Raw genomic sequence first — 27,840 nt, forward strand, 5'->3', positions numbered from 1 at the left:
TATCTGCCTAACCTTGCAAATATAGGGGAAAAACTCTTTTGCTTACTGCATTAAGATGTGTTCTTTAATTGCACATGAAAATGATCAGCTATGTACCAAACAATCAGGGAATTATTAAAACAATGAGAAAATAGTCCTATTTTTGATCATTTAACAAGAATTTGTGAAGGCAACCTAACACATTGTTTGTCCAGTGCACAAACTGTAGAGAACCACGGCCAAAGCACATACACTTTTCACTCTCCAACATTTCCAGCACTGCAATATTTTATCTGTATAACCTGCTTAAACATCTTGCCTTTAAAAACAGTAAAATGGGAACTATTAAAGTTATCATGTTTAACTATACCAGTTTTAAAACAGCTTATTATTTTGTGGTCTTTCCATATAGAAGAGCTGACATTGACTGTTTTTAAATATCCCTATCTTTTCACTCTAGTTGAATAAGCATATTTACTTCTTCCACAAACTGAAATTACTATTGAAATGTACGTATGTTATCCTCATTTACTCTCATTTTGCAATCCAGATCTCATCTCCATCCTCTCTTCTCTTTTCTTTAAAACTACCAGTCGCATTTCTACAGTTTCAGCTACGTGCCATAAAGAAAAACAAAAGTCTAAATCAAAGCTTTCCTCAAATTATCATTTTTGGACTAAAATTATCTCACAAATCTATTTTTGAGACAGTACTAATGTCTGATCAGCCATCACGCATTTCAGCCTGCAGCTTTTCTTCTGTTACAAAACCCAAACACCTACAACAGAACTGGCACAAATCCAACCTTTACTAGAAGTGTTTTCCCTCTGGTTTTCCAGCTGGAGTGAAAAAGCAGAGAAAGTGACCATGTACACACATGCAGCACGTGGATGGGAACTTGAGAACAAACCACAGCTGCTGTCCACACGACAGAACAGAAGAATCCTCTGCTGTTCCAACTAGAAAATACCAGATTTATCTTCAGTCATGGGGAACAAGACTAAAAATGCTTTGGAGTCATATCCAAAGTTTTTAGTGTCCACAGAGAGGAGGAGGGAAATACACCTAGTAATTTTAATTCTTGGAACAGATGGCAACAGAAAGAACCAACTCAGTTCAAATAAAACGGAGCAATTGCTAAGGATACTCAAACAAAATTGATATTTACTCAGTACCTGTCTCCGTTCTCGACGAGACAAAGTGTTTCCATGAAGTATTCTCCAAAGCATCCTTGCAGCTATTTTTGTGTCAATCCATAGTAATCGAAAACCATGGTAGTAGTGCTTCAGTTCATCCACAATCCTCTGTCCAAGAGATTTTTTCACTACTTCCACTTCTGCTGGACTATATACAGGACCTCCTTCTTCCAACTTCTTGTTTTTGTCCTTTAAGGACTTCAGTGACTTTTCAACTATGGAGTCATCTCGAAGGGGACATGAAGAATGCCACCACCTTACTGGAAGATACTGGGGACCTAAAATATCCATGGTTGCTAGTGGCATCCATGAGCCAGAAGAACTCCTAAGAGTAAAGTGTATTTGTTCAGCTCCTTTAGTCCAACAACAGTAGTGATCTTTTTTGGAGCATGCGTAAACAGGAGGGACACTAGTGCAGTATTTGAAGTGTACAGTCCTTCAAAAGAAAAAAGCATTCAAGGATTAGCAACAGACTGTAAGCTATTTCTATATTTCTATGTATTTGTGTAGTTATATAAATGTATGTATTTATAAAATGCATCATTTGAGAAATACCTGCTGTATATTTGAGCAAATAAAATAACCCAACTTGTGACTCTCAAGATCAATGTCTATACCCTGAAAAGAACACTCGACTTTACTACATGACAGAGCCTTGGGCGACATAATCTAGGATGAGGAGTCCCTGCCCATGGCAGGGGGGTTGGAACTAGATGATTGTAAGGTCCTTTCCAACCCAAACCATTCTGTGATTATATGCAGGGAATTTTCCATTAAACAACTTTGAAAAGGTGCTTACCTTACTCCAATAAAGAATAGCAACCAGAAATGCTTTCCATTTAGAAAGCTACATTTGAATATAAATCTGTAAATCCATAGTAACAAAGCCCCTTCTATTATTTCTCATGTTTGAGCAAAACACCTGAGAAAAAAATAGAACTTGTAGACTTAGGATAGGTGCTGAGATAGAGGAAGGTATTCACTATCAGGGAAACCTGATTTCATTCGACTTCCTCTTTTACTATTTCTATGTGCCTGGTTTTCCTTTTTCAACAGTAATTTCTGCGTAAGATTCCATCATGGTACTGAGCTGGAGCACACAGAACAACGCTCTTCTGCCTTAGTTAGAATGTTGTTCTTTAATTAAATGTAAACTGAAGTTAGCAGGGAAGCACTGTTCAAACACCCCAAACCCTCATCATACACACAGAACTACTTCTTATATGCAAGTAGGATTGTATACACTTTTATAAAAGGAGATGACAAACTTAAAACAGTAACTAAAATATTTCATATAAAAGAGTTCCATCAGGTGTCCCACAAACTGAAATGCCAGTATCAGGTTGTCTACAGGACAGAAATGACTGAGGTGCCTCTTCATGGACCCTTGTACTATCAAAACAAAATCTGCCTTCTGTCAAGGAACTGAACATAAGTGCAAGTGGCTTTACAGCTCTGAGTAACACTTGAAGGAAACAAAGTTTATTGAACACTTACAAGTATTAGCCTCTCTCAATTCTATTTTCAGCCAGTACTTTAACTTCGTTACCACATGCATCCAATGAGGTTTAAATTATTTTAATGGTTTTGGCTATTTAATGTTATTCAAATACAGCTTTGTAGAAAAAAAACCCCTAAATTATTACTTTTTAAAGACATTGTTTTCTAGCTCAAACTAAAAGTTTAAGCATCTGACCATTCAATGTCAGACAACTGCTGAAACATAGTCATCTGATCACTGAATTTTCCTGCTTAACTGGAAAACTGCACACTTGCACAGGTATTAACTAAGGAAAATTACAGTTCCTTTAAGAAAATAAAGTCCATATTCGAAACCAGATTAAGACACTTGCATCAATGAATCCATCCTGACTCTTAAGTCATTTCCAAAAAGCAGAGCTCCAGGCCTACAGACCAAGTTCCACTTGCACACATCTACACTGTTCTGCACGCAGAGAAGAAGGGAGCTCTGCCAGCAGTACTGGTTCTGAGGCTGCAGGGAAACAGATCTTCACAAGTAATGTGCCTCTCTGGACAGACTTTAACTAGTCAGACCGAACTTCTATGCCAAGCTGTCCTCAGCACTTGCATCATGAGAGTCCCTTGGGTTTGGATCTGGGTCATGTGGGGTATGTGCATTAGTTTGCTTTATTTTAAGCAGCAACATTACATTAATAGCAGCTTTTGGTAAAAAAACCAACCAAATTCTCAAAATAACAAGAATTTCTTTCCCTATATTCTGCTGTTCATATTACAGACTTAAAGTCGTAAGTTTCTAACTATCCAACAGAGAAGCCTCATATAATAATCTACTAAAAAGTAAACAGAGATTTGAAAATGCTTTATGGATTAAAAACCCTCTCATAACTCATTATACAGTAAGTGATATAGAACTAACGTGATTAAGAAAATAATTACTTTCACATAAGAAAATAATTTGTTTCACGTTGGAGGGTTATGCCTAGAGACACATCCTTATGTTAAAATGGAAACCTAGGAAATTGAGAAGAGCCACTGTTTCCTGAGCAGTTAGACTGTAAATAAACCGCAGAATACATATTTTAACATTCCAAGGCAAGGCGATAGAAAATTCATATCCACAAATACACGTTGTGAGCCAAGGCAGGAACAGGGAATGGATTCCACCAACATCCAACTCCTTAAGTTCCATCAACAGCACACAGAGGCAGGATGTGTTTTCAGAAGAGGGCACCATCTCCTACGAGAGCCTCGCCCAAGGCTGTACCATACAGGAAACTACTTTAGTATAATAATGATACAACTCAAATGATCTACATTCCTGCTAACTATGTTCTTCAAACTAGCTGTGACTGATGTTTACTCTTTGGAACTCCAGAGAGGAAGTATAGCCATGGTATCCTGTGGGGTCACCTGGAATCACTCAAGAAAAAGATTAATATTCTATTGCTGTCACATCACAAGTGAAACAAAAAGGGAGGAAGTTGGTGAACAGAATGAAGATCTCACCCTCTCCCACACACACCCAAGCAGGTGAAGAGCGTGATACTCAGACTGCCTTTGATCTGTCACTAACACAAGCTGAAGCTAATATTATCATACTTTGTCTAGAAGACTTAAACCCACATTCTCTGATAGTGTAACTGAGAGTTTTGTACAGTTTTGAGTTTAGGAAAAAAGTTCATGTTTACTCACATTTTGTTTGCCAGCCTCAGGGACGTGCAGCTGAGACATGCTCGATCTCCCAAGTTACCTAGAAAAATACCAGTAATTAGGAATAATTCTGGAATTCAGGAAGACATTTATCCATATAGTGAATTGTACACAAATATGAGATGTAAGAGTCCGACTCAGAATCCTAGAATGGTTTGGGTTGGAAGGGACCTTAAAGCTCATCCAGTTCCAACCCCTGCCATGGGCAGGGACACCTTCCACTAGAGCAGGTTGCTCCAAGCCCCTGTGTCCAACCTGGCCTTGAACACTGCCAGGGATGGGGCAGCCACAGCTTCTCTGGGCACCCTGTGCCAGCGCCTCAGCATCCTCACAGGGAACAACAACCTAAATCTATCCTCTTCCAGTTTAAAGCCATTCCCCCTTGTCCTATCCCTACATGCCGTTGTAAGAAGTCCCTCTCTGGATGTCTTGTCAGCCCCTTTAGGTACTGGAAGGCTATTAGAAGGTCTCCCAAGGGCCTTCTCTTCTCCAGGCTGAACAACCTCAGCTCTCAGCCTGTCTTCACAGCAGAGGTGTTCCAGCCCTCACAGCATCTTCATGGCCTCCTCTGGACTTGCTCCAACAAGTCCACATCCTTCTTATGTTGGTGGCCCCAGAGCTGAACACAGTACTGCAGGTGGGGTCTCATGGGAGCAGAGGAGAGGGGCAGGATCACCTCCTTCGACCTGCTGGTCACACTTCTTTTGATGCAGCCCAGCACACGGTTGGTTTCTGGGCTGTACCCATACACTGCTGGGTCACGTTAAGCTTCTTGTCAACCAACACCCAAAGTCACTCAACACTGATCTCCACATGGACATCGAGCCGCTGACCACAACTCTTTGAGTGTGACCATCCAGCCAATATCCACCCAGCGGTCCATCCATCGGATCCATGCCTCTCCAGGTCAGAGACAAGGACATCATGCAGGACAGTGCCAAATGCCTTGCACAAGTCCAGGGAGATGACATCGGTCACTCTTCTCTTATTCACCAACGCTGTAACCCTGTCATAGAGGGCCACCAAATGTCACAAGGCACAATCTGCCCTTAGTGAAGCCATGTTGGCTCTCACCAATCACCTCCTTATTTTCCATGTGCCTCAGCATAGTCTCCAGGACGATCTGCTCCACGATCTTGGCACTGACCAGCCTGTAATCCCCCAGGTCTTCCTTTTTCCCCTTTTAAAAACAAGTGTTATGTTTTCCCTTTTCCAGTCAGTGTGAACTTCACCAGATTGACACAATTTCTCAAATATGATGGATCATGGCTTGGCAGCTTCATCTGCTACTTCCCTCAGGACCCGTGGATGCATCTCATCAGGTCCCAGACTTGCATCTTCAGGTTCCTTAGATAGTCTTGAACCTGATCTCCTACAGCAGGTGGTTCTTTATTCTTCCAGTCCCTGCCTTTGCCTTCTGTGACTTTCTATTTTAGGAACGGATTTACTAAAAGCACAAAAAAGATGCTTCTTAAGAGCAAGTACCTTATGGTGCACTGTTTGTGAGCACCTTCACATGTGGGATGACTGCACATCACAAACAACCAAGACTGAAATTATTCTTGCTTTGACAATAACCAAGTACTGAAGCCCAAATACCTCACCCAAAAGTCAAGAAACATGCCTTGTTCTTCTAGTTCTCTCAATCTATAATCCCAATTCATAGGACAAGAGGGGGGAGCAACTCTGTGAGGCAGCTGACATCTCCATCAGCATTCGAGCAAACTGCCCATACATCCAGTCAAACTCTGTGGACACGTGAGGACACTGCTTGCACTTGTTCAACTGCCTGAAGACAGGTTTTTAAGTCCCTCAGACAAGCAATCATATTGCAGAAGAACTTCACTGAAAGCACTTGTAATTTTTTAATGGCTCCATGACAAGACAGAATTACACGATCCAAATGGAGCACTTGCCACGTGTCTAGGATGAAATGCTTGGTTTTCTTTTAAGCAGAACAACAAACAAAACCTGACTAGGAAACTAAACACACCTCACTAGAGGTGGAACCACAAACCATTTCAATGCATTGCTGTCCATTTTGATTAACACCTAGTAAAAATAGCTCTACCCCTGAATCTGCCTGCAAAGGATACAAATTGTCCTGAAGGGCAAGAGACAGAACCAAAGACTGTGAAAGGAACAATGTTCCTCAAAACGCATTTTACTGAGTCCACAAGGAGGAATGACATCTGTATATGGGCATCCTCTATCCAGGTACAGAGACAAGCAGCATCTAGTCTGGAAATAAACTGAGCAGACAATCAAATGATAAAATATCTAAGTCAGTTCACACACTTCAATAAAGGGCCATGCTTGAAAGCCTTCCAACCATCCACCACCATGGAAGCACCATCAGCTACATAAAATGCTTCCTAGTGGCTGTATGCAATGTGCAATTGCCAAAACCCACCCCTGAGCCCACCAGAAAAGAATCAATCTCCCTAAAGCAACTTAATAATAATCTTGTATCATAAAATCATAGAATGGTTTGGGTTGGAAACGACCTTAAGATCATCTAGTTCCAACCCCCTGCCATGGGCCATCAATAGCTAGCTGCAACAACTCAACAGCTACCAAACACCAAGCACAGAAAGACTGCTGGACAGCACAAAGGAAGATCACACAAGCAAGACTCTAAAGGCATTGACTCTTTTTGGCCAATCTTTTCAGAATTCACTGTAAAAAGAACAAAAATGGAAGGCTGGACGGAGCAGACACACTGTGGCTTGTTTTTCCCATGTGGAACCCACTACTTCTGGTCAATCCTAAGAGAGAGCAGGATACAAATGTCATTTTAGAGGTTAGTGGTCAGCTTTTCCACCATCAAAGATAACGCCTATGACAGAACCTGAAGCAGACAACTTCATGTATCTGAGAAAACACAGCACCCAACGCTGGTCACCAAAAGCCTTCTCCAACAAAATATCCTAATTATTAGAGGAAAAGAGATAGCTCCAAAACCAGGTGGGGCAACCAGAAGGCATAGAAAAGTGGGGTGAATAAGTTGACTTATCAAAGAAAAGAATCTCAAAAACCAAGGGATGTCCCATGCTAAGCGGGCTTTGACCTCATTACAGCAAAAGCTTTGACTTGACAATGCCATAGGTAAAGGAGTTATCCATGTCTAGTTGTATCAAACAGGTACTCGCTGCCACTGCAAGTAGAGTCTCTTCCTTGCTCCAAAATGAAGCCTTGTGAATTCGTGAAGGCGTTCTGATACTCTCCAATATTTACAGATCAGCAGCTGAACCGCTTGACCCAAGAGGCTTGCCATCTCAGCAGGACTTTAAGGAACAGCTGGGTAAAGCAGAGAAGAACTCAGTCTTGAGGGGTAAGCTGCAGCATGAGAATCTGTTTCTCTGAGTGCCAGGAAGCACAGAAAACCTGTGTGCCAAAAACAAGAGTCCCACTAGTAGAGGACATTACCTGCTATGGACAGGTGTCCCTAGAACAAAGAGGGATGATCTGGGGATCAAAACTGGCTTGAAGTTCTGAGATGAAACTCCATAACAGCAAGACACTGTCACTTCACTTATTTTTTTTTCTCTAACCAGACTCATTAATTCCAAGGAAGGGGCCAAAGAACAGAATTCCAAAGTCACCACAAGAAAACACGCTGACTCAAACCCCTGTTGTCACCCAGCCCTTCAGAGTGTGCGCTGGCACACAGAAACATCATTTCACCAAAGGAATCTGCGGAATAACTGTCAATTTCAGCTTTCTGCCAACAAATCTCCTTATGTTTTGCAGTATCTGTTCTAACCATGTACCTAAGAACAAGCCAGCACTGAAACAAAATCTGTACTTTCTTCAGAAAGGACCAAAGTCCATACTCCTTGCGTCTAGGGCATCCAGAAGTGTCTGAACAAGGTGAGTAGCTTACTATAGTCAACACTGTTTATTTAAGACACCTGCATTAGGGTTACTTGGTTTGAGTAAGAAAGACAGTAGTATCAGAAAAGCTGCATGTTAACGTATTCCCGGGAAAAAAAAAGTAGTGAGAAACTTTGGGTTTAAGTGTAAGGAAACATCAAACCCAAAGTTTTAAATGGAGAATAGCTGTGTAGTGTTACTATGTTTAGAGCTTTTAAAAAGCAAGTCCCTACAGAAGTATAAGCTTGCAGTACTTAACAGCCTGATCTTTACAGGAAGAACAGTTGGGATTCTTAGAATCACTTAACTTAATCTTAGACTACTTACACGTAAAGCAAAGAAGATAAGCTAAGTACAGTAAAACACTAAACAAAACATTACACCATAAGGTGTTAATACTTGATTAACACGCCAAATAAAAGCATTAATTGTATCAGAAGCACAGTGCATCACAGCACACAGATTATTTGATTCTATTGCAGTATGTCAGCAAACGAGAATTCTCACATGCGGTAAGATTTATAACATGCATACTCGTAGTGATCATCAGCATTTCTTCTTATGCTATGCCACAAGAAAATAGAAGCTCCCATCTAATTTGAAGGTACATGCGTGTATTTCTTCCCTATTTTAAATGAACTAGACAGCTAAGACACCCTGGGGGTTAGTTCAGATCACGGTACAAGCTTAACCTAAATAAATGCCTTTACAGCAGTAGGCGAAATAAACACCAACTAGGGGAAGCCACCACTCTTGAATGATTACTGATAACCAAGAAGCCAGCTTGTTTATCAAAATGAACAAGGATCTATATGGTTGATCAGGTTTGCCAGAACCTGAATGCGCAGACAGGCTGTTCTCACTGACAGCACTTCAGTGGCAGGGCTCAGTGTCGGTGACAAACCATGCCCTAAGCTTCCACTCACTCCTCACTAAACCCCGGCCATAAAGAGCAACCACAGGCCCCACGTATGTCACAAGCTGTCAGCTGCTTCATGCCATTAAACTTCACCGCCAAAAGGTATTTAAACTGCCAAATTATCTCGATTATTAATGGAAACCGGACCACACACGGCATTTCCTTATTTTCCCAAGCTTTCAAAACCACTTGGAAAAAGGCAAATTCACATTTCCTTCCTAATATGGACTAAGAAAATAACCTCCTGTACTTTCTTAAAGGGCAACGAGAAGCGTGTAACTACTGACAACATCACAGCCAAACTACACTGAGAACAAGGCAGGCAGGAGCGGAGCGCAGTAACGTGCTCCTGTGCCTCAATGAAAAACACATGTTCTTTGACTCCTCGGCCAGCCGGCCGCGGAAAGCCTCATGTGTCCTCGCTGCCGTTAGAGGAGAGCACCCCCTCAAGCCACCCCGGCCCGGAGGTGAACGCTAAGAGACGACCTGGCGCACTGCACCCAGGGAGCGAGGCCCCCGCTGCCGCTCCCCGCCAGAAGCGCCGTGCCCAGCCGCGGCTCGCCGGTGAACGGAACAGCGGGGGCCTCGCCGCGGCCCTTCCCTCCCGCAACGACCTCCCCGCCCACACCGGGAGCCCTCGGTCGTCCCCGCCTCCCCCCCCCGCCAGGCCTTTACCGCCGCCGGCAGCACAGGCCTGGCAGGCCGGCCGGCAGCCCGGCCGCACACCACCCCAGGGCCCGGCCGCCGGAGCCGCCTGACGGCCCGCGGGGAGGCTCACCCAGCTGTGGCTGGCGGCGCAGCGCTCGGGGCAGGCGGCAGGCCCGCCGGCCGCAGGTCTGTAGCAGCATGGACGCCATCTTAGCGGCGGCGGTGGCGGCGGGGTGGCGGCCTGCTCATTCCCCGCCGCCCGGGCCCCGCGCGGCGATCCCCACACGCCCAAGCAACGCCGGGCCGCGGCCGCCGGCAGCGTTTGCATAGCACCGCCCGCCGCGCGGGGCACGCCGGGAAGTGTAGTCCTCGGGGCGCACGGTAAGCGGCCGGCGGGCGCGGGGCGCGCGGCATGCCGGGACATGTGGCCATGGACGGTGCCGGCGTGGCGCGGGGCACGCCGGGAGTTGTAGTCCTCCCGCGGGCGCGGCGGGCGGGTTAGCGCTTCTCCGCTTCGGGTGGGCAGCTTCCCCGGGGATGGCGGCTGAGGGAAAGCCGCCTGAGCGGCCCCGGGAGCAGCGCGGGGTTTGTTGACCCATGGGGGCCGTGTCTTGCCGCCCGCTTATCCGCCGCCGCGCTGAGAAGGTCACGCAGGCCTCATGTGCGCTGAAGCGTGCCTGCCGGAGGGAGGGCGCTGGTACCTCAGGAAGCCGTCCTGAGCCGGGTAGCCCAGTGTGGCTAACGAGCGCATCACGGTGACCCTAAGGACAGTACACTAATACCAGACCGTGCGTGCAACAACGTTCCATCGCGTTTTGGGCCAAAATCTGGCATTTATACTGGTCTTAAGTACTGCTTAGCTGCAGTTCTTTCACTGCATGCGTGTGCATTGCTTGTGAATCCTGAGATGTGGCACCAAAAATACCTTTCCTAGGGAGCTGAGATATTTTTGATAGAAAATAGTACATACATGAGTCAGTCGACAGATGTGCTTTGCTAGTGCTGGTTAATAGTTTTGCCACAGCTAGTACGTTAAAAGTACCAGTCTACTCCTGACCAGCATTAGGATCTTTTACCAAGTATTTCAGTACAGTATTAAATAGTAGCATTCATTTATTTTTTAACTGTATGGACAGATGCAGGAAACGAGCAGAAATTGTAACTTAATATGATAATATTGAAGTTTAAACAACTCTGTACGTGAGGTTTGGGCATTAATGCCTGCCTTGTTCTAAAAGGGTGGAGGAGAAGCTGCTGGAGCTGTTCTCAACAAGATGGCTGACACCCCCTCAACAAGATGGCTGCCTCAAGGACAGGGCTCAGAAGTGACAAGGGTATCATGGTTTCTACCTCTTATCTTTCACAGGGTATTTATAATGTCAGGGTTTGTTCACCTACATAAGCCCCAAATAAAGCCCCAAAGGAAATAGGTGCTGTTTAACTTTAGATGTAAAGGGTTGCAGAAGCTTCAGGTGTCACCCAAAACATGAGTGAAACAGCGTCCCTTAGCAGGAGAAAGCAAGTGTGTCTGCAGTCGTTCTTCCATGCTTGAGACTTGGCAAATGCAGGGCATTAATTAGTAATATTTGAAGGTTATTTTGTGTACTTGAAGAAAATCCTCAGGGTTTCTCCTAAGTATGAAAAATTTGATTCGATTTATACTACTTATATTTTTAATTCAAAAGAATGTGAAGATGGAATATTCGACTGATTAAATCTTAAAAAATCAAGACACCTTTTTCTCACATCTTTCGACTGTGAGAAAAAGAAACACGAGTGTTGTTTAAATGACTGATTATTTAAAACTAACTGGTACTATTTTTATGTACTTATTATTAGATCTACCTTTAAAATGTTAAGGCACCCAGATGCATTGCAAGATATTTAGCCGGCTGTTTGCTTTCTGAGTATTTCAATATGTAGTGCATTTAAATGGTTAAAATTACTTAAAATCTGCAGCTGAACAATGGTGCTTTAATATGGCAATCTTAAAAGAAAAGAAGCAAACAACAACAACAAAGAAATCTTCCCAATTACACATTTCTCTCACTAGACTGGATTTGTAGCCTTCTCTTGTTATTCTTTTTTTCTTTCTGGTTGGCTGATAACAAAACCAAATGAAATGGGGCAACTAATGGCAGTTCCTCTAACAAAGCTGCTTAATTATGTAGAAACATTATATGAAGCCTATACAAGAAGAATAATATGCTCTGAAGTCATTAAACTATTGACAAGAGATTTCAGACAGCAAACAGATGATTACAGAGGTCTCAATACATTTATGCAGACGAGTAACCAGTCTTTCAATAGTTTCATTAAATTCATTAGTATTCAGGGTAGCAGACAATGTAGATGCATGAGCCTTTTCAGAGCTGGATCCGTTATGTTTTTGTACAGTCTTTTGTTCCAGATTTGTTTATACCTGGAAGTTACATGGTTTCCTACCATATATGAAAAGGAATGATAATACACTCCGTGAATATTTCCTCAACGGATACAGTTCCAAAATACTGATTGATTTTTGCATTTACAAGGCATTTGCTTAAGAAAAACCAAAAGTATTAATAATTTTCATGTAGTTGTCCAAATGTCTCCCACATGAAAAGGCCTCGTGACTGTCGGTGCTACGTGGGCCTTGCACGCAAGTCAGTTGTTGTTGCAAAGAAACATTTCTTTCACACCATCCATGCCAACAGCCTGTGAGTTCACAAAGAAAACACTCATCCCCAGGATAAAACACAATGCACACAGTCACTAGAGTTTTATTTTTAAGAAACTTAAGCTGCTGTGGCCATTTTAGACCTGGCTCTTAAAGCAACCATATCGCTTGGAAAAGTTGTCAGCCGTCTCACTGAGAAATGTGCTTTCTAGCAGGACGAAAAGGAAGAAATACAACCCCCTTCTTTCTAGATGGATTTAATAAGGATTAATGATTAAAATAAACATCATTTTTTTTTAAAGAATAAGATTATCATTTAGTATTAAACATAAAAATCTCCCCCTCTTCCAAAATTCTAAATAGAGGCAAAAGCAAGGTGAGAGTTGTCTAAACAATTACAAAGCAAACTCCACAGAACAGGAAATTGTGATGCCTGCTATAGGCTGTGGAAATACTGAAACATGTATTTTACTGCCACATGAGCACAGCTCAGTACTATGAAAAAGGCAAGAATGTTTTTCTTGTCTAAAAGAGGTATGTGAGTAAGACCTATAAAAGCAGAGAATATGCCTACGTCAGTGCATTACTTGCACAGGCATGAAAAAGGAGCAGCTGAACATACAATTCATTGAGGAAGTTTAGAGATCATAGAATCACAGAATGATTTGGGTTGCAAGGGACCTTAAAGATCATCTAGTTCCAACTCCCCCCCAACTACAGATCTGTCTAGAAATTGGGGGGCAAATGTCAATATGAACAGGGAGCAAAACTGTAAGGTAACTAGTTCTGTGTGCAGGGTTCTCTTTCAGAAAATCTCTGCTTCACAATGCAACAGATTAAATAGTTGTATGAAATCCTGATCTGCTTGTCCCTTCCTCCTTCCCTCCACCATCTAGCGAGCTCTCGTGCATTGTAGGGAGATTAATATAGGGAGTGGGGTTCCTTTGTGACCTGCACAGTTGGAGGGGGCACCCCTCCATGCTCACCATGGTTGTCACCCCTTCCCTCAGGACATATCCTACGAAGCACTTCCTAGATCCTGTTGATTTATTTTGGAGGACGGATAACAGGACCCCCACTCCCAGCTTCAGACACACGGCCAGTTAGATGCCCCACAGGCTGTGAAAGTGGCTGTGTAATGTTACCAGATGGATGGCACCCCTGCCAGAACCACCACGCTCAGTACACACACATGGCCTCCGTTCCCTGTTGCTTGGAGGAGATAAGGCTCGGGGGGTGGAGAGGAAGGAGGTGCAATGCCTGGTGCTCTGGGCTGTAACTGGGAGGAGGTGGGAGCATAATGAGTGTTTGATGAGACACGAGATGGGTTTGCCATTTCTCTGCTGCAACATCATGTTTGTGAACACGGTGGGATTCTACAAGCTACGTAGTGGTCCAGGTCCATATACAATATTTAAAAGCAGGATTATGCTTTTAGTCTGTAGAATCTGTTTCCATGGCAATCCTCAGGTTGTCTCCTTGAATAGGTTTAACAATGTGGGATTAACCTCATCTTTATTCACCACTGTTCAGTGTAAATCTGAAGAAAGGGGGGGGAAAAAAAGACATTACTGTGTAGCAAGTTGCATTAAGTTTCCACTCAAAGGGAAAAAAACCCAACAGATTATTAGTAGTTCTTTAAAAAACACTCCCATTCATCACCACCGATTTTTCAGAGAGACTTGTGGGATCCTGAAGCCTGTTGCTCTGTAAATGTTAGAGCCCAAAGGTAAAAGTTCAAGTGGTCGCTGGATTACAGACTCGCTCTGTATGTACGTCCAGGTCACAAGTTCACTCCTGTCTGTAATGCACCAAGCCCAAGCGGCAGTGGCTGCGCGCTAGCAACAGCACAGAAACAATCTGCCTTGGGTGCCTTTCAAACAATGCAGTGAAAAGCTACTCAGAGATTGCCTTGACAGTAATAACGTGCTGTAAACAGTCATTCCAGATCCAAGGATAATTAGCTGCTCAAATGCTAGTCAAAAAAAAAAAAGGGGGGGGGTATTTTAAAAGATTGCATAGGCTCGACCCAAATTAGCAATACAAAATAGCGTATTAGGTTGTCATTAATTAAATTTGACATGCAGGCAGACAGGGAGAACACGACTGGGAGAGCACAAACAGATAATTTTGAACATCTTTTCAAATTGAGGAAAAAGGAGCATTTGCAGCTCCTAGTGGAAACCCCACAGATTCTGGTTTTAACCAGCAGATGGAGCTTACGTGAAACAAACAAGCGGAAAAGATGCATAATCACGGCATAAAGCTGTGTTTTGGGGCGCTGCTGTCTACAGGACTGGAGGAGGACATGGGGAAAAAGCTAGAAGGTTCTGGCCATGGCAGGATCGAGCAGAGGAGGGAGGGCAGGCAGTGTCCAGGCTGTATGCGTAGCAAAAAGGGAAGAACATAGCTATAACTAAACCGATTTAGACTTTGAGAACTACAGAAATACAAAAGGAGTCTCTAGTATTAAAAATACACCTGTTAGTTGCAGCTGATATGAGGTCTGAGATTTAGCTGCAAAATTAACCAATCCTGGATTTAAGATAACCTGTTTCAACTACAAATGCCATCCTCCCACCCATCCTGAATTGTGTAGACCTGATCCTATACCCCTTATGTATCTCCAAATTCCGGGTGAAGTCAACCAGTATTACAGGAGCGCTGGAACAATAGTAGTTCCCTGCAAACCAGAGACACCTTTCTGTGTCCATTAAATGAACAGCAGAAGGTCAGCACACCAACTTAGGAGATTTTTTACCTTTATACTCTAAAAAAGCTACTTCCGAGGGCTGTTTTAGTGGCAATAATGTCAGTTTCTGTAGCAGTTTGGCAAGGCTGTGGCTGCTTGTGATAAGCAGCGGTTTAGAGGGGGGAGGATTACAGCCAGCACATGCACACAGCTGTATGACTTGGTAGCAGGCAAAATGCTATGTAGTCCCATTGTCCCCCAGGCATATATGGGCTTTGTCTGCCTCTAAGGAGGAAGCAGAACTAACCATTGCTGTTGAAAGATTGAAGATGGAAAGGTTGATTTGCTGAAGCCTGATGCTTAAAATTCCTGTGCTGAATTTAGCCCTCTTGGGCCTCAGCTGTTGTTACCTCTTTCTCCCTGGTTTTGCTGATGATCTTATCAGTCCTGGCCCATATTTTTCCCTAACAATCAGCCTGAATGACCCCACCAGAATACATCTTTCCAACCTTTGAATCGTTCTCCCTTGTTTACCTTTCGGCTTTAAACTTTCTACCTTGCATAATCCAGACCGAGCCTGTAACACAGATCTCACACTTTTTTATCCTGTTCTTCTTGACCTGACTAACACTCCCGTCTTCCGTGCTGCTGTACAATGACCTCCCCATTCCAGCGTGCAAGCCCACAGCCCCTCCTTTATTCAAGTCAAAGAGCCGCTTTTCTCAAGAGGCCTCCCCATGGAGATAATGAAAAGCAGATTAAGAGATTTAAAAAAGGAGTTGGCTCCTTTGGAATGGTCAGTGCACTTTCCCTTTCTACAACCATCCCCTATACTGTAAATTTTCCAAATCAGTGTTTGTCTGGATGTCTGTGCCTTGACCTCAGCAGGACCTAAGCTGTCGGGCCCCAATCTTACGCATGCATATGCATGCCGTGTCCCTCTGCTATCAGTGACATTCACAGGCAGAGTGGTAAAGGAACAAGTGCAGTTGTGTAATAAAATCACATCCCAGTGCTTGCCAGATAATGTCATAAATGTGTTGGAAAGGGCTAAAAGTTAACATTTTCATCTTTATTCTTGTGACACAGACAGAATGGCAACCTCCAAGGCAAGTGAAGCGGCAGCACTGTTGACGCTTGGTTTTTGGACTGATTTGTGGGTACATGAGAATCTTGAAGGGAAATACCTGGAAAGATGTGATGTGAAGCTATAGAAAAATAACAAAGAGCCATCAGCACAAGTACATCCCAGTGGTGCTTTGCCAGTATCCTGCCTTTTTCTTAAGCGGCTGAATTTCAGGCATCAGAAACAGAAGACGCTTTGTCTGGGCTTTCCCATGTAATCAGCAACCTCTCTCCTGCCTGTCTTAGGGCTCTATTCACTTTATTACTATTATAGTATCCCCTAGAGACAGACTTAGGAGGCATTCACCCCCAAACGTCCTGTTACCTTAAAGCCATTAGTTGTTTTCTTAGCAATGCATTACATGCTTTAATCCTGGTTATGTGAGAGTATGAAATGTGGCTAGCAAATTCTCTGTGTTTAGAGAAAAACACAAAGTTGACATAAAAGAGCTTTGCTGTTGGATTTGATCATTATCCAGGGGAAGTAAAGTCCCCAGACCAGGCACTTTCCTCTGAAAGCAACTTCAAGAGAGAACTTTGTATAGAAACTGAAGCCTTAGGTGGGGGTTGCAAATACCTAGCAGTTCATCAGCTGGATGGAACGAGGGGAATTCACTGGGCCTAATCCAAGCAACAGGTAGAAGTCAGTCATCCAGACCGCTCATCGGCCGGGGTGACAAGCCCCACACTCATTCCAATATGACGTATATTGATCATTTTCTGGTTTAATCATTAATCCAACAGCTGAAAGAGGAAGTACACCCAACAGATATCAACAGAGACTCCATTCCCCTTTGGCTCAGCTAGCAGTGCTTTCCTGTCGTGCCAAGGGAACAACCTCCTCCCCTTTCCGAGGCCTCTCCTCCTAAGGAACAGACATCTAACTCTCCCTGAGCGGGAAGCCTCTTTCAGCATGCCAGCTGGGAATCAGGGCCCTGGGCTCAATCCCAGCACCTGTGCCTAGTTTTCTTACAGAGCACAGCCAGCTGCTCTTCTAGGTCTGAAAATGTCCTCTATACCCTGTTTCTTTTCATTTTGCGTGTTGCTTTGGCTGAGCAATGCAAATGTGTTGTTTAGATTTGGATTTTTGCAAATGCACTGGTTTACATTTACCTTAACCTGGTCAGTGTTAAGGATCATCTCAGGGTGCTGACAAATGGAGTACAGGGTTGTTGAACTGGTAGTGCCCAGAACCCCTGTACTATTTCTGAGGGAATTTGAAGGTGAGGAGGATATAACCATGTACCACTTGGAAACTAGTGATATGGAGCTTGGGAGGAAGAAGTGTTTTTGATGGCTGGTATTTGTCAGCGAATTTTTCTGGCAATTATACATGGTAGTAGAGAATATAGTTGACCCTGAAGGTTCACAGGCATTAGATAATTGTTTTGGCTCTGACTTAGTTCACAGCACGTTAGAGTAGTCATTTCTGTCTGTGACACTGAACTATCAACTGCAAACTTCCTGTGTGGAAATAATTATGCATCTTTTCCGAGTCTGCATTAGATTCTTATTTATCCCACAGTTCTTATGCAGAGAGACAAGGTTAAAGTTAAGAGAAGACTGTTGTCAGTGCTAATGGCTTGCCTCTGAAAAGCCTTCATATCATTCAAAAATCCTAGTATAAACAGGAGCCAGACTGGAGCTTGTATTCTGTGCTGCGACAGGAAGGGGATAGAGGTCTGGAAAATAATGAAGGTGGGAGGAAAGTGAGTAGAAAATGGCTATCACTGCTTGTAATACTCTATTAATCAGTTTATCTGGGAGCAGGGTTTAAAGAAGAACAGAAGGAAATACATTTTCATATGAACTTGTTGCCACAGGATGTTTTAAAACCCATAAATAAATAGGTTCAAAAAGAAAATAGACAAATTCAAGGGAGCTAGGCTTAATGAAGTCTCTGACACATGCTCATCTAGATGCAGTTCTGGTTTGGAAGTTAGGAAGTCTCTAACCTACTGATTTTCAGAAGCAGGAATGACACATGCGGGTAAGAGCTACTTTTCCTATACTCTGTTTCCAGTTCTAAGCATCCATTACTACTTCCCTTCTTGGTTTCCCTTGTGGAAAGGACATGCCTGAGCCTGCTTTGAATTGTAAAAGCCTTCTCCATTCTGCACAGAGGTGAGAATAAGAGACCATAAACGACCCGTGGGCAGCTAATGAAAACCATAGGATATGAGTCCTAAATTGGAACCAAGGAGATGTGTGAAGGGTCACTGTTGGTAGGTCTTGAGGCACTTGACTTAAGGTGTGCATGGCCTGCCCCGAGCTGGGGGGCTGTGGCAGTTCAGTTAGCCTTAGACAAGCATAACACTGTTTCTGCCATCCTTACAGCTCCAGGTGGTGCTGTCACCAACAAACAAACAGGTTAATAGAGGTGGGGAGGTTTTGAATCACAGTGTAGTGAAAGCCAGGTCAGAAAGGGAAGGGATTTCAGTCCAGTTGGTAACTTACACAGAACTTTGCAGCACGAAACTCTACGAGGGTGAGGAACTCAGATCTTCTCTGGCTTACAAAGTCCAACTTCTGCCACAGTCCACCTGGCAACAAGTTACAGTCTATCTCCCTCTAGTGGGTAATTGCCCACGAAAGCCACGAGGAGACATGCGTTACAAATTTGCCTTGCACTTGCTTTCCATTATCATCTTTGGTTTGCTTTCTTCTTCCTTCTGTGAGCTTTCTCACAAGTGCATTCAGTTCTTTCTTGATACCATCTAACCATCATGTCTACTCTTCCTCCATTCTTGGCCTCTGTGAGGAGTTAGGCTCTTTAAGAGGTTTCTATTTGATGTAAGTGGAAATGAAAGTAAAGAAGCTGCCCAAGAATGAATTTAAAATTAAACATTCTAGAGACTGGTGGTGTTTGCACAGAGGCACATGTGCAACCCCTGGTACGATGGAGACTTAGAAATCGGGGGAAAAGAGAATCCTAAGACCTGCCTTAAATATGTTCCTGAGGTTGGTAATTTCATACGTGGAGTCAGTCAAAAGAAGTTTACAGTTGGATTTTCTTATCCTTAAAGTTGATTTATTTGGGGGAAAAATCTTCTGCGCTCTGCTTAGTAGTTTGTTCGCTTTGCATTTGTTGTGACATTACCGAAATATTAACAGCAAAATACATAAGCCAGCTGTGGTGTATCTGAAGTGAGCTCTCTAACAACAACAGTTAACTACCAAAGAGTATTCCCAGAGCAGAGCTGACATTAATTGAGAAAGATAGTGCTCTCAAATATGTCGAGACAAGATGCTATAGAAATGGATTTAACCAGACCGTGCCTTTTGTCTATGGAACTGCAGTTCACTCCTTTGCAGGGCATATAGGCCGGATCCTATTGCTGTTGCCCCATTGGGATTAATGGAAGTATATTAGGGATGATTCTCAAAGGTGTTTCCTTTCTCTGACTACTCTGAGTTTTTTGTCTGGATAAGCACATCTCAAACAACAAAATGAACAAGCCAGTATTGTCCAAATGAAAAATGACACATCTGGTTGAAAAAAATTTTTAGGAAGGCTTTGATAATAATACATTTCTCAAGTGATAGGAGGCTTCGTATTAATCATTCTCTGTTATCTTTCTGTTTAAAGCTTTGAGTTATCTAAATAAACCAACAGGAAATACATTTTGCTCCAGCCCAAGTATTTTCCAGATTCCTTGAGGCAATGACCTTTTTCTCAATTCCCTGTGTAATGGTGTTCCTCAAAAGTTACTAATTAGACTCCCAACACAGTCTTTATTATGGCAAACTTCGGTATCACAAAGAGAATGAATGAAATGAAGACAAACTGGTATTTAACTGAAACAAAGTGTGATCATGGATTATTTGTTCAGAGCAAATTCTGCCCCTCCTATCAAATATGCAATCCATATATCTCCATCATTTTGTGAAACAGCATCATACAAAAATAATGTTGCTATATAGCATAGCAGGAGTATCAACAGAGTTATTTTCCTTACATGGGTAAAAAATACTGTAGCTTTTACTCCCTTTATAACTGAGATGTCAACATAACTAATTTCATTTCACTGTAATAAAGATGAAATGAATTCCAATCCTGCTCCTCTGTCAGCAAGAACATATTTTTATTCAGCTGAGACATTTCATAAACCTGCTGCAGGTAAGAACTGCAGACAGCACAGACACAGGATATGGAGGCGGGGAGAAGGTACTGCAAGAAGACATGTACGGGTTTTTGTCTCCAGAGCTTTACTTACATTGATGTACAGGACAAAAAGAACCCAGTGACAATCAGCTTTCCAGACCAGCTTGTAGAGCTGACAGTAAGAAAATGTTCTTTTGCTTCCAAATTGAGTACATTTGTTCTAGAATTTATTAAGACACTGTAAACAAAGAAACATACAGTGCCACATCCTGTTCTTTATTTATGTTGGATGAGGGCTTCATTTGGCATAACGGAAACTAGAATGACTGCACTGGACTAAACCAAAGGCCTGTGAGCCCCTTTATCCAGTCTCTGGTCATAGAAAGGAATGCTTAGGGAAAGAGTATGAGAAATAGGGCAATCATAGACCGCTGCTGCCATCAGCCTACTCTGCCTGCAGCAGTGGCCGTTGTATTTCATCGCTGTAATAAACGCAGAAGGTAGTGTAGTGGTCTGAGCACAGAGCTGGGAGCGATGAATCTGCGTGTTTCAGTCGTGCCTCTGTCACCAAGGTTACTTGTATATTGCTGTGTCCCAGCTCATGTGCGTGTGTGCTTGTGGCAAACCTGTCTTCAAGCCTCCGCACTGCAGAGGCACACACAGCCCACGCTCATGTACCCACACTCACATTCATGCTGCAGTTGGCCAGGTCTGGTATTATGGTTTGGAGAGAATTTGTTCTTCCCTAATGAGCCGCTTAACATCTGTGATTGTTTCCTAAAGAGCTGCATAATATCCCAGTACACTTCTTACTGTGCCCCTTTATTTCTCCCCCATTCCTTCTGGTTCCTCTAGTTTTAATGTAGTTATCACGTTCCATCTTTGTGGCTCTTGTGCTTTCTTTTAAGCTTGTCATCCCTCAGTTCTTACACCCCAGAACAGCAGGGTCAGCGAGTGTAAAACCAAACTTTATAGCCCAAGTCAAGGTCAATCTATCAGGTAGCATGGAGAGGCTGGCTCTTTCAAATGACCCAGCTAAAGCTGCCTGTAAAAAGGTGATGCTGCTACATGCCAGTATGACAAGAAAGATAATGCTTAAGTCACCTCCTTATAAATTTCTGTTAACAATTTTGTTTATAAACTATGCTCTACTTGGCTTCAGGACTACCCTGCAACTCCCAGCACCATGAGATCACTCCTGAATGGACCCTCAGAAACCAAATCCATCAACTGCAGGCCCACTTCTGGTGAGCTCACAACTTCACCGCTGCTCCTGAAACTCTGCCACCTCTTCAACTGTCTCCTCCAGTGCAACCATTGTTCCCACCTCCACTGGTCTACTCTCCCTCCAGAAACATGACGTGGAGCTCCACACTCGGGGCACTACTCACAACATCACAAAGCAGGCAGGTAGGGAGTTACCAGAATTCCTGTTTCCATCTTTAACTTGGGCATGTCCTTATTTCTGCAAGGTGATCCAAGCTGCCTGGATGGAAGGGCAGATGTGAGAAATTTCTCCCCAGCTCCTTGCACCTCAGGTTGAGCAGAACCCTGGAGAGCTCCTCCTCCTCCTCCTCCCCGCGGCCTCCAGCTGCGCCGCTGCGCAGGGCAGGGGTGCACAGAAACTGGAGTAAGCCACATGCAAATCAGTGGTAACCAAATATGCTTAACCCAGGGGGAAGCTGGTGGGAAGAGCAGTCAGTGAGAGGTTAATAAACAAGCAAGCAAATAGGCTGGAATATACAGGCCCTGGTATATTGGCATGTCAGTGGAGGGCTGTGTCTAGTAAATAAACAAACATACTTTAGCTGTTTCCTCAGGGTAAAGGGAGTAGGAGTGTGTTCAAAGAGTAATATTTGCTTTATGCTATCCTGCAAGCACAGGTTCAATATGTATATATTAGGAAGTATTTATAGGTTGTATATGTGAATGATCAAGGAATTAAGACAACTTGAATAATCAGCAGCGTACACCAAATCCCATCGGTCTGATCCCAGTCCCTAGTTCCTCACTTCTCCGTGTTACAAATTCACAGGCGATTAAAATGGCTACTTAGCTATGTGATGTTATTGTAAGCAGCATCACTTGTCAGGTATTTTAAGTATGAAAAGTGATGTTAATTGTTAGGCATTACTACCCAGGTAAAATTACACCCCAGTTTTAAGAATACACAACAGTATTCCAGTAATTTCTTTAATGTGATAGCTTTGAGAGAGTGATACGTTTTTCTTTTACATTTGTACTACAAGACCTTTGTTATTACTTTGTTCATTAAAATTCTCTCTGCAATAAAGATGATTCAATGATTTCGCAAACCAATCTCATCCTCAGAATGTTATAATTTGACAATTTCAAGGCTTCCCAACACAGACCCGTGTATATATGTCATATATCACATTGCAGATTTCATCCAATAGCAGAAAATGTACTCTGAATGCAATATCATCTTATCAGTATTCTAGCACCATAAGCTTTCTCACTGCAAGCAGGGTACTGTTCATTACAATGAAACTGAAAATGGAATAACTGAAGGATTGATTTATATGACCTTCGCTCAGGAATGTTCTAATTCTGACATAATCTCTCTGACTGAAACCCTAAACACTGTATAATTCTGATTTATTTCCCTTCAAAGAAGGAGCTTAGATCTCTAGATCAGCAGAATACCTAGCATGAAAAAAAGTGGTGCAACAGCTCAGGAAGACTGCAAGAAAAATGCAGATTGATCATGTGACTGAACTCCAAACATTGTCTCAGCCAGCAAATCCAAGAACAGGGCTGAAAGCAAGTGGAAAAACATGATGTGGATGTTTTCACAAATCCCCTCCATCGCTCAGAAATCTCTTGGTTACATATACATTTTAATAGCAAAGATAAGAGCATGTTAATAAGTTAAAACACGAACCAATCTGTTTCCTGAAAGTTGCAGGGAATGTTTATGAAAACAGCTAATTTATAGCAAAACAGGGCCAGAGCTTGAGCCCGATACGCTATACAAAAGGCTGCTTTACCAGGCAGCTCTGTTCTCCTCCTGCAACAGCACTATACGTATTCTGTGCTACTCTGTCCTAATATCTGCTTGCCACAGGGGCCAGGAGAAGCCTTATCAGTGGTGTGAGGGTATGTTGGACCTATCTCTGACTGCTATCAGGTGAAAGCTACAGCAGCCCTACGGTGTGCTGCTTAAAAATAATACCTGATACCTTTAAAGCAAAGTAGCTGGAGCTAAATCGAGTAGAATCTGCCTGAATTGGAAGGTGAATCGGGTTGACTCTCACTTCTTGTATTTTTTGGTGAGGTAAAGAGAGCCATTAGAAGAAAGGACAGATACAAACTATTCTCAATGAACTGGTTGATAAATATACATTAAAAGCCCAATGAACACAGTTAACACCTTCCATAATTAAAATGAACAGGTCATCTAATTTTAAGCAGACTAAAACAGAAACCTGCCCCCAACCTGCTCCTTTTTCTGTTCTTAGTGTTGGGTGAAATGAGCGTCTGCCTCCTTTCCTCCTGCACACTCAGCTCACAGTTCCCACTTAGCCACTTCCCAGTCCTATTTTGGACAAATCTCTATCTTACCACCCTCCTCTTGCAAATCCTTCCTTTCTGGGGTACTCGGCATCCTCCTCTCACACAGAACTCACCTTTTACAAGCGGTATCTGATCAGTCTTACTTTACCCTGGGCAGAAAATGGAGGGGGTTATTGTAGGAAAAAATTCTTTTCAATCAGTGCATTTTGTGGCTGGTATGAATACTTTGTTTAATCCTAGCAGATGGTAGTCTCCTCTATGCAGGAATATTCGTCTGCTTCGCTGTATAGCACAATGCTAGTCCAAGCACATTATTCTCACCTATGAATGGACCTGTTCCTTATTACTCCCAAAGATCAAACACAATTCCTCCAGTATTTTTCACTTGCTGACAGTCTGAGCTACAGCTACTGCAGCCACTGTAAAAGCACTACAGCCTCGGAGAGATTATTCCTTCCTTCCTGAATACGTTAGAGTGGATATACCAGGAACTAAATTTGTGCTTAGGGATAGCAGGAAGTGCCTGATTCGTTTTATGTATTTGTAGATAGGAAAAAGAAAAAGGGGAGGGGGGAGGGGGAGAAAAATAAAAGAGAAAATGAGAAAAGAAAGGACTTGGGTGGAATCAAATTTAGGACATTTATTCTCTCAGCTATATGGGCACAGTTTTCAAGAGTAATAAAAAAGAGTAATAAAATAAATTATTTATATCAAAACCTGTCTCCTACTGGAATGACATAAAGGCCTGAAAGCAGTGGACAAAAGAGGACAAACCCAGTGTGCGTGTTATTTTTATAATCAATTAGCACTGTAATTGTATATGGTGCATATCAACGTATATGAATACAATACAGACAATATTTGATTCTTCGGACTGGAAAACTTGATGTAAAGCCCCGTTCTGCAAAGCAATCCTGGCATGCTTGATTTTCAGCATGAGCTGTTTATGGAATTCTCAAATGACTGTATTTATCAGTAGGAAAATCAAAACAGCAGAGGAAGTAATATAGTCTTAGATTTCCCAATGGTGAATTCATTAGCAGAGGCAATTCTGGGCTCAGGCTGGTATCTCATCCACCAGGCAGCACTCACTTCCCAATGTAATGACAGATGATGGTAAAAGCTTAGCAGTGTTTTGCTGTGCTGGGAAAGCAGACAGGGGTGGGAGTGAAGAGCACCATGGTATCTTCTTTGACCAATGGAAAACCATTAAGCAGGAGAGATTAAGAACTGGACTTTATGAGGATGATTATCGTTACCCTCAACAACTATAAAAAGCTCCAAGTCAAATGGTTCTGACTCACTTGTTGAAGGGTGGTAGCATCTGTGGAGGAAATTCTGGGTATGGGCTGTCACCGGTGGCTAATCCCTCTGGAGCAGGTGCACAGCAGTTTGCCAGTCCCACATCAGAGCAGGGCTGGGAGCCAGGGGATCCAGCTCGTAAAAGAGATGCCCAGTTGGAAAAGAGGTGGAACAAAAGAAAGGGCACTACCTGCCTTGGCATCTCTCCTGAGTGGCTTCCACTTGTAAAGTTTTGGTGCCTAGTAGAATTTGGAAGCCTTTCTGCGCTCAGTGCACGTCAGTGGTAACACCCTACTTGTCCTTCCCCAGTATCAAGTTCTCCTGGGCCACAGCAGCAACTCTTGGGTGAAGTACTTTGGCAGCGAGTATGTTTGTCATTGTAAATTCATCAGATTCTCTAGAAACTGGTGACTGTTAATATTTAAAACTATCAGAATGCATAAGTAGCAGATGAGCCTAACCTGCTGAAGGTCAAAGAACATTTATTGAGCCCTTTGAGGACAGAAGGCAGAAATATTGCAAAATGGACTTTCAAACGAATGAACAAGGAGCACAGGCTCAAAATCTCAGCTCTGGCAGACACTGAACCCAGAGTCATTTGATCTGCAGGAGCACTTGGGTGCCCAAGTAGGTCAGCTGAAGCAGAAGGAAACCTTTGTCAACAGTTATTGCCCTTGTTGAACAAGTCCAAACTGGTGGCTTCTGAATAAGAGAAAAACATTTTCTTACGTCATAAGTAATGCAAATAAAATAATACAAAGTCTTTTCACTGATTCACATACTCCTGTTATAAATTACATGTTGTAGTGTTACAGAGGATCCTATTGTCAGACCTGCAGTAGACAGAAGGAAAGACTTCTGAAATACAACATACCTTTCATCTAATATTTCTGCCTGATGAAAGGAATTCCATCGATGGAGAGTCTATCACAGTTTGATTATGATTACAATTTATTGTAAACTTGTTGTATTTCTTATTAACCTGAGCTGTAAAAATATTAACACCAGCAATTATTGAATTTGAGAACAATGGGAAAAAAAAACCCAAACCCAAACCAGAAAGATAAAGGAAAACGAGGGAAATGAAGCTGATTAAATGTAAATGTCTGGCTCCCATCGATTGCCAATAGCTGCTAGTGTTAAATTAAGAGGTGATTGTATTGTCCTCTGCAGCCAAGCTCAGCCATACTCCATTCAATAACCAATAATTTAGGTCTTTGAGTTAATAATAATTACAATAAAAGTATTCCCCACTTTCTGGCATGCTGTGTTTATTTTGGGATATTAACACAGCAATCCAAATACAACACGTAAGACTCCCCCAGGGCTTTCTGTCTCACATCCCAGACCTTCTGTTTCTTTATAAGCTTTAACAGCCACACTTATAAGAGAGATAAATAGTCTGAAGCACAAGAGAATCTCTCTTCCCTGACGGAATCTTTATTTACAACCTCTACAAACCTAAGCAGGTCAAATAGTCCCTTGCTGGCAGGTTAATAAGGCTCACCTGCCAAATAAACCCACCAGTGAACTCCACAGGGCCTACATAAATCCAAAGAGCTTGGACAAGAGAAGATTTTCTCCCTAAGAATCATACCGAGACGGGATGCTTATAGTTCAAAAGGCATTTAACTTTCAAACTCCAGACGACTCGTCCTCCTGGCACGTACTCATGGGTGTGCAAAAAAGCTTGCAAAAAGCATAATTCTTACCTTCAGAAGACACCATAGTTTAATATTTATATTTCAGTATTGCTTACAGGATAGCTACATGCTGAGGGCTCCTGTCCTGGTGCCATACAAACATGTAAGACTTTTAAGCTGCTGCCCTGGAGAGTTTTTAAAAGGCAAGTATAGTTGGGTCATAAATAATTTTAGAGATTTGATTTAGTATACAGTTAATTTGCCTAAATGCCGTGAAAAGGAAATGAAAGAGTAGGAGAACAGATTATTTAAGCTGACCTAGAAATTCATTTTCAGGAGGCACAGGAAATTTTTAAATGTATATTGACCGCTGTCAGGGCGGAATTCTGTTCAGAGGCCTCTGCTGCTCAAACACTACCCCTAGGTAAACGTTTCCCACTGAATCAATGACGACTTTATGTTCTTGCCTAAATCAGCTGGGCCCAGCAACTGGCCCAGCATGGGCATATCCATAGACCTTGCAAGAGGCCTAGTCACTGGGTTTATATTGCCCTGGAAAAAAGCATCTCCAAAGCATCCTTTGGATTTCTATTTGCTGTCTGTACAGTCATTAAACTGTTAGATCTGAGAACGTGCTTCCTAATTTATTACACTTTTAGGATGGCATCAGGCAGACAACCATGCTGCAGTGGATTGTAGCTGGGCAGCAGAAGCTCTCCAGCCCAAAACTCTGAAGCAGGAGCTTGTGATCCATTCATGGAGGGGGTTAGTTTACCTTTGCATGCCAGGCTGAGAAGCGCAGCAGTGCCCAAGCTGATTCACAAACAGATCATATGTCCCGGCCTCAGGGGTGGCAGCAGTAATCAGGAAGGGCAGTATGTGTGCGTAGGGGACAGAGATCACAGGGCCAATTTTAACCAGCCAGTGGAATTCTGATGAAGTTCTTCAATATATTGTGAGGGATGTG

The 27,840-nt window shown here is 42.9% G+C and overlaps 1 protein-coding gene and 1 long non-coding RNA gene across 5 annotated transcripts in view; one reads left to right on the top strand and one right to left on the bottom strand.

Moving 5' to 3' along the window:
• LETM1 (leucine zipper and EF-hand containing transmembrane protein 1) overlaps positions 1–10,252 on the bottom strand; it is a 31,892-nt gene extending 21,640 nt beyond the window's left edge. For 3 of the 4 annotated variants that reach the window (XM_030492822.1, XM_030492823.2, XM_030492825.1), the window contains exons 1-3: positions 9,941–10,252; positions 4,350–4,407; positions 1,155–1,611 (exon numbers count right to left, since the gene is read on the bottom strand). In XM_030492822.1, the coding sequence (XP_030348682.1) occupies positions 1,155–1,611; positions 4,350–4,407; positions 9,941–10,019 (594 nt within the window). In that variant the 5' untranslated portion in view covers positions 10,020–10,252. Of the gene's footprint in view, positions 1–1,154; positions 1,612–4,349; positions 4,408–7,796; positions 7,997–9,940 lie in introns of those variants that run through there. The other variant, XM_030492824.1, reaches the window with a different exon arrangement.
• On the top strand, positions 10,050–24,048 carry LOC115610810. Its single transcript, XR_003992342.1, has 3 exons — positions 10,050–10,191; positions 11,049–11,177; positions 21,554–24,048. It is a non-coding gene; the product is annotated as an uncharacterized LOC115610810 (long non-coding RNA).
• The last annotated feature ends 3,792 nt before the right edge of the window (positions 24,049–27,840 follow it).

This window comes from Strigops habroptila, chromosome 7, assembly GCF_004027225.2.
Source record: "Strigops habroptila isolate Jane chromosome 7, bStrHab1.2.pri, whole genome shotgun sequence".
NCBI classification, from domain to species: domain Eukaryota; kingdom Metazoa; phylum Chordata; class Aves; order Psittaciformes; family Psittacidae; genus Strigops; species Strigops habroptila.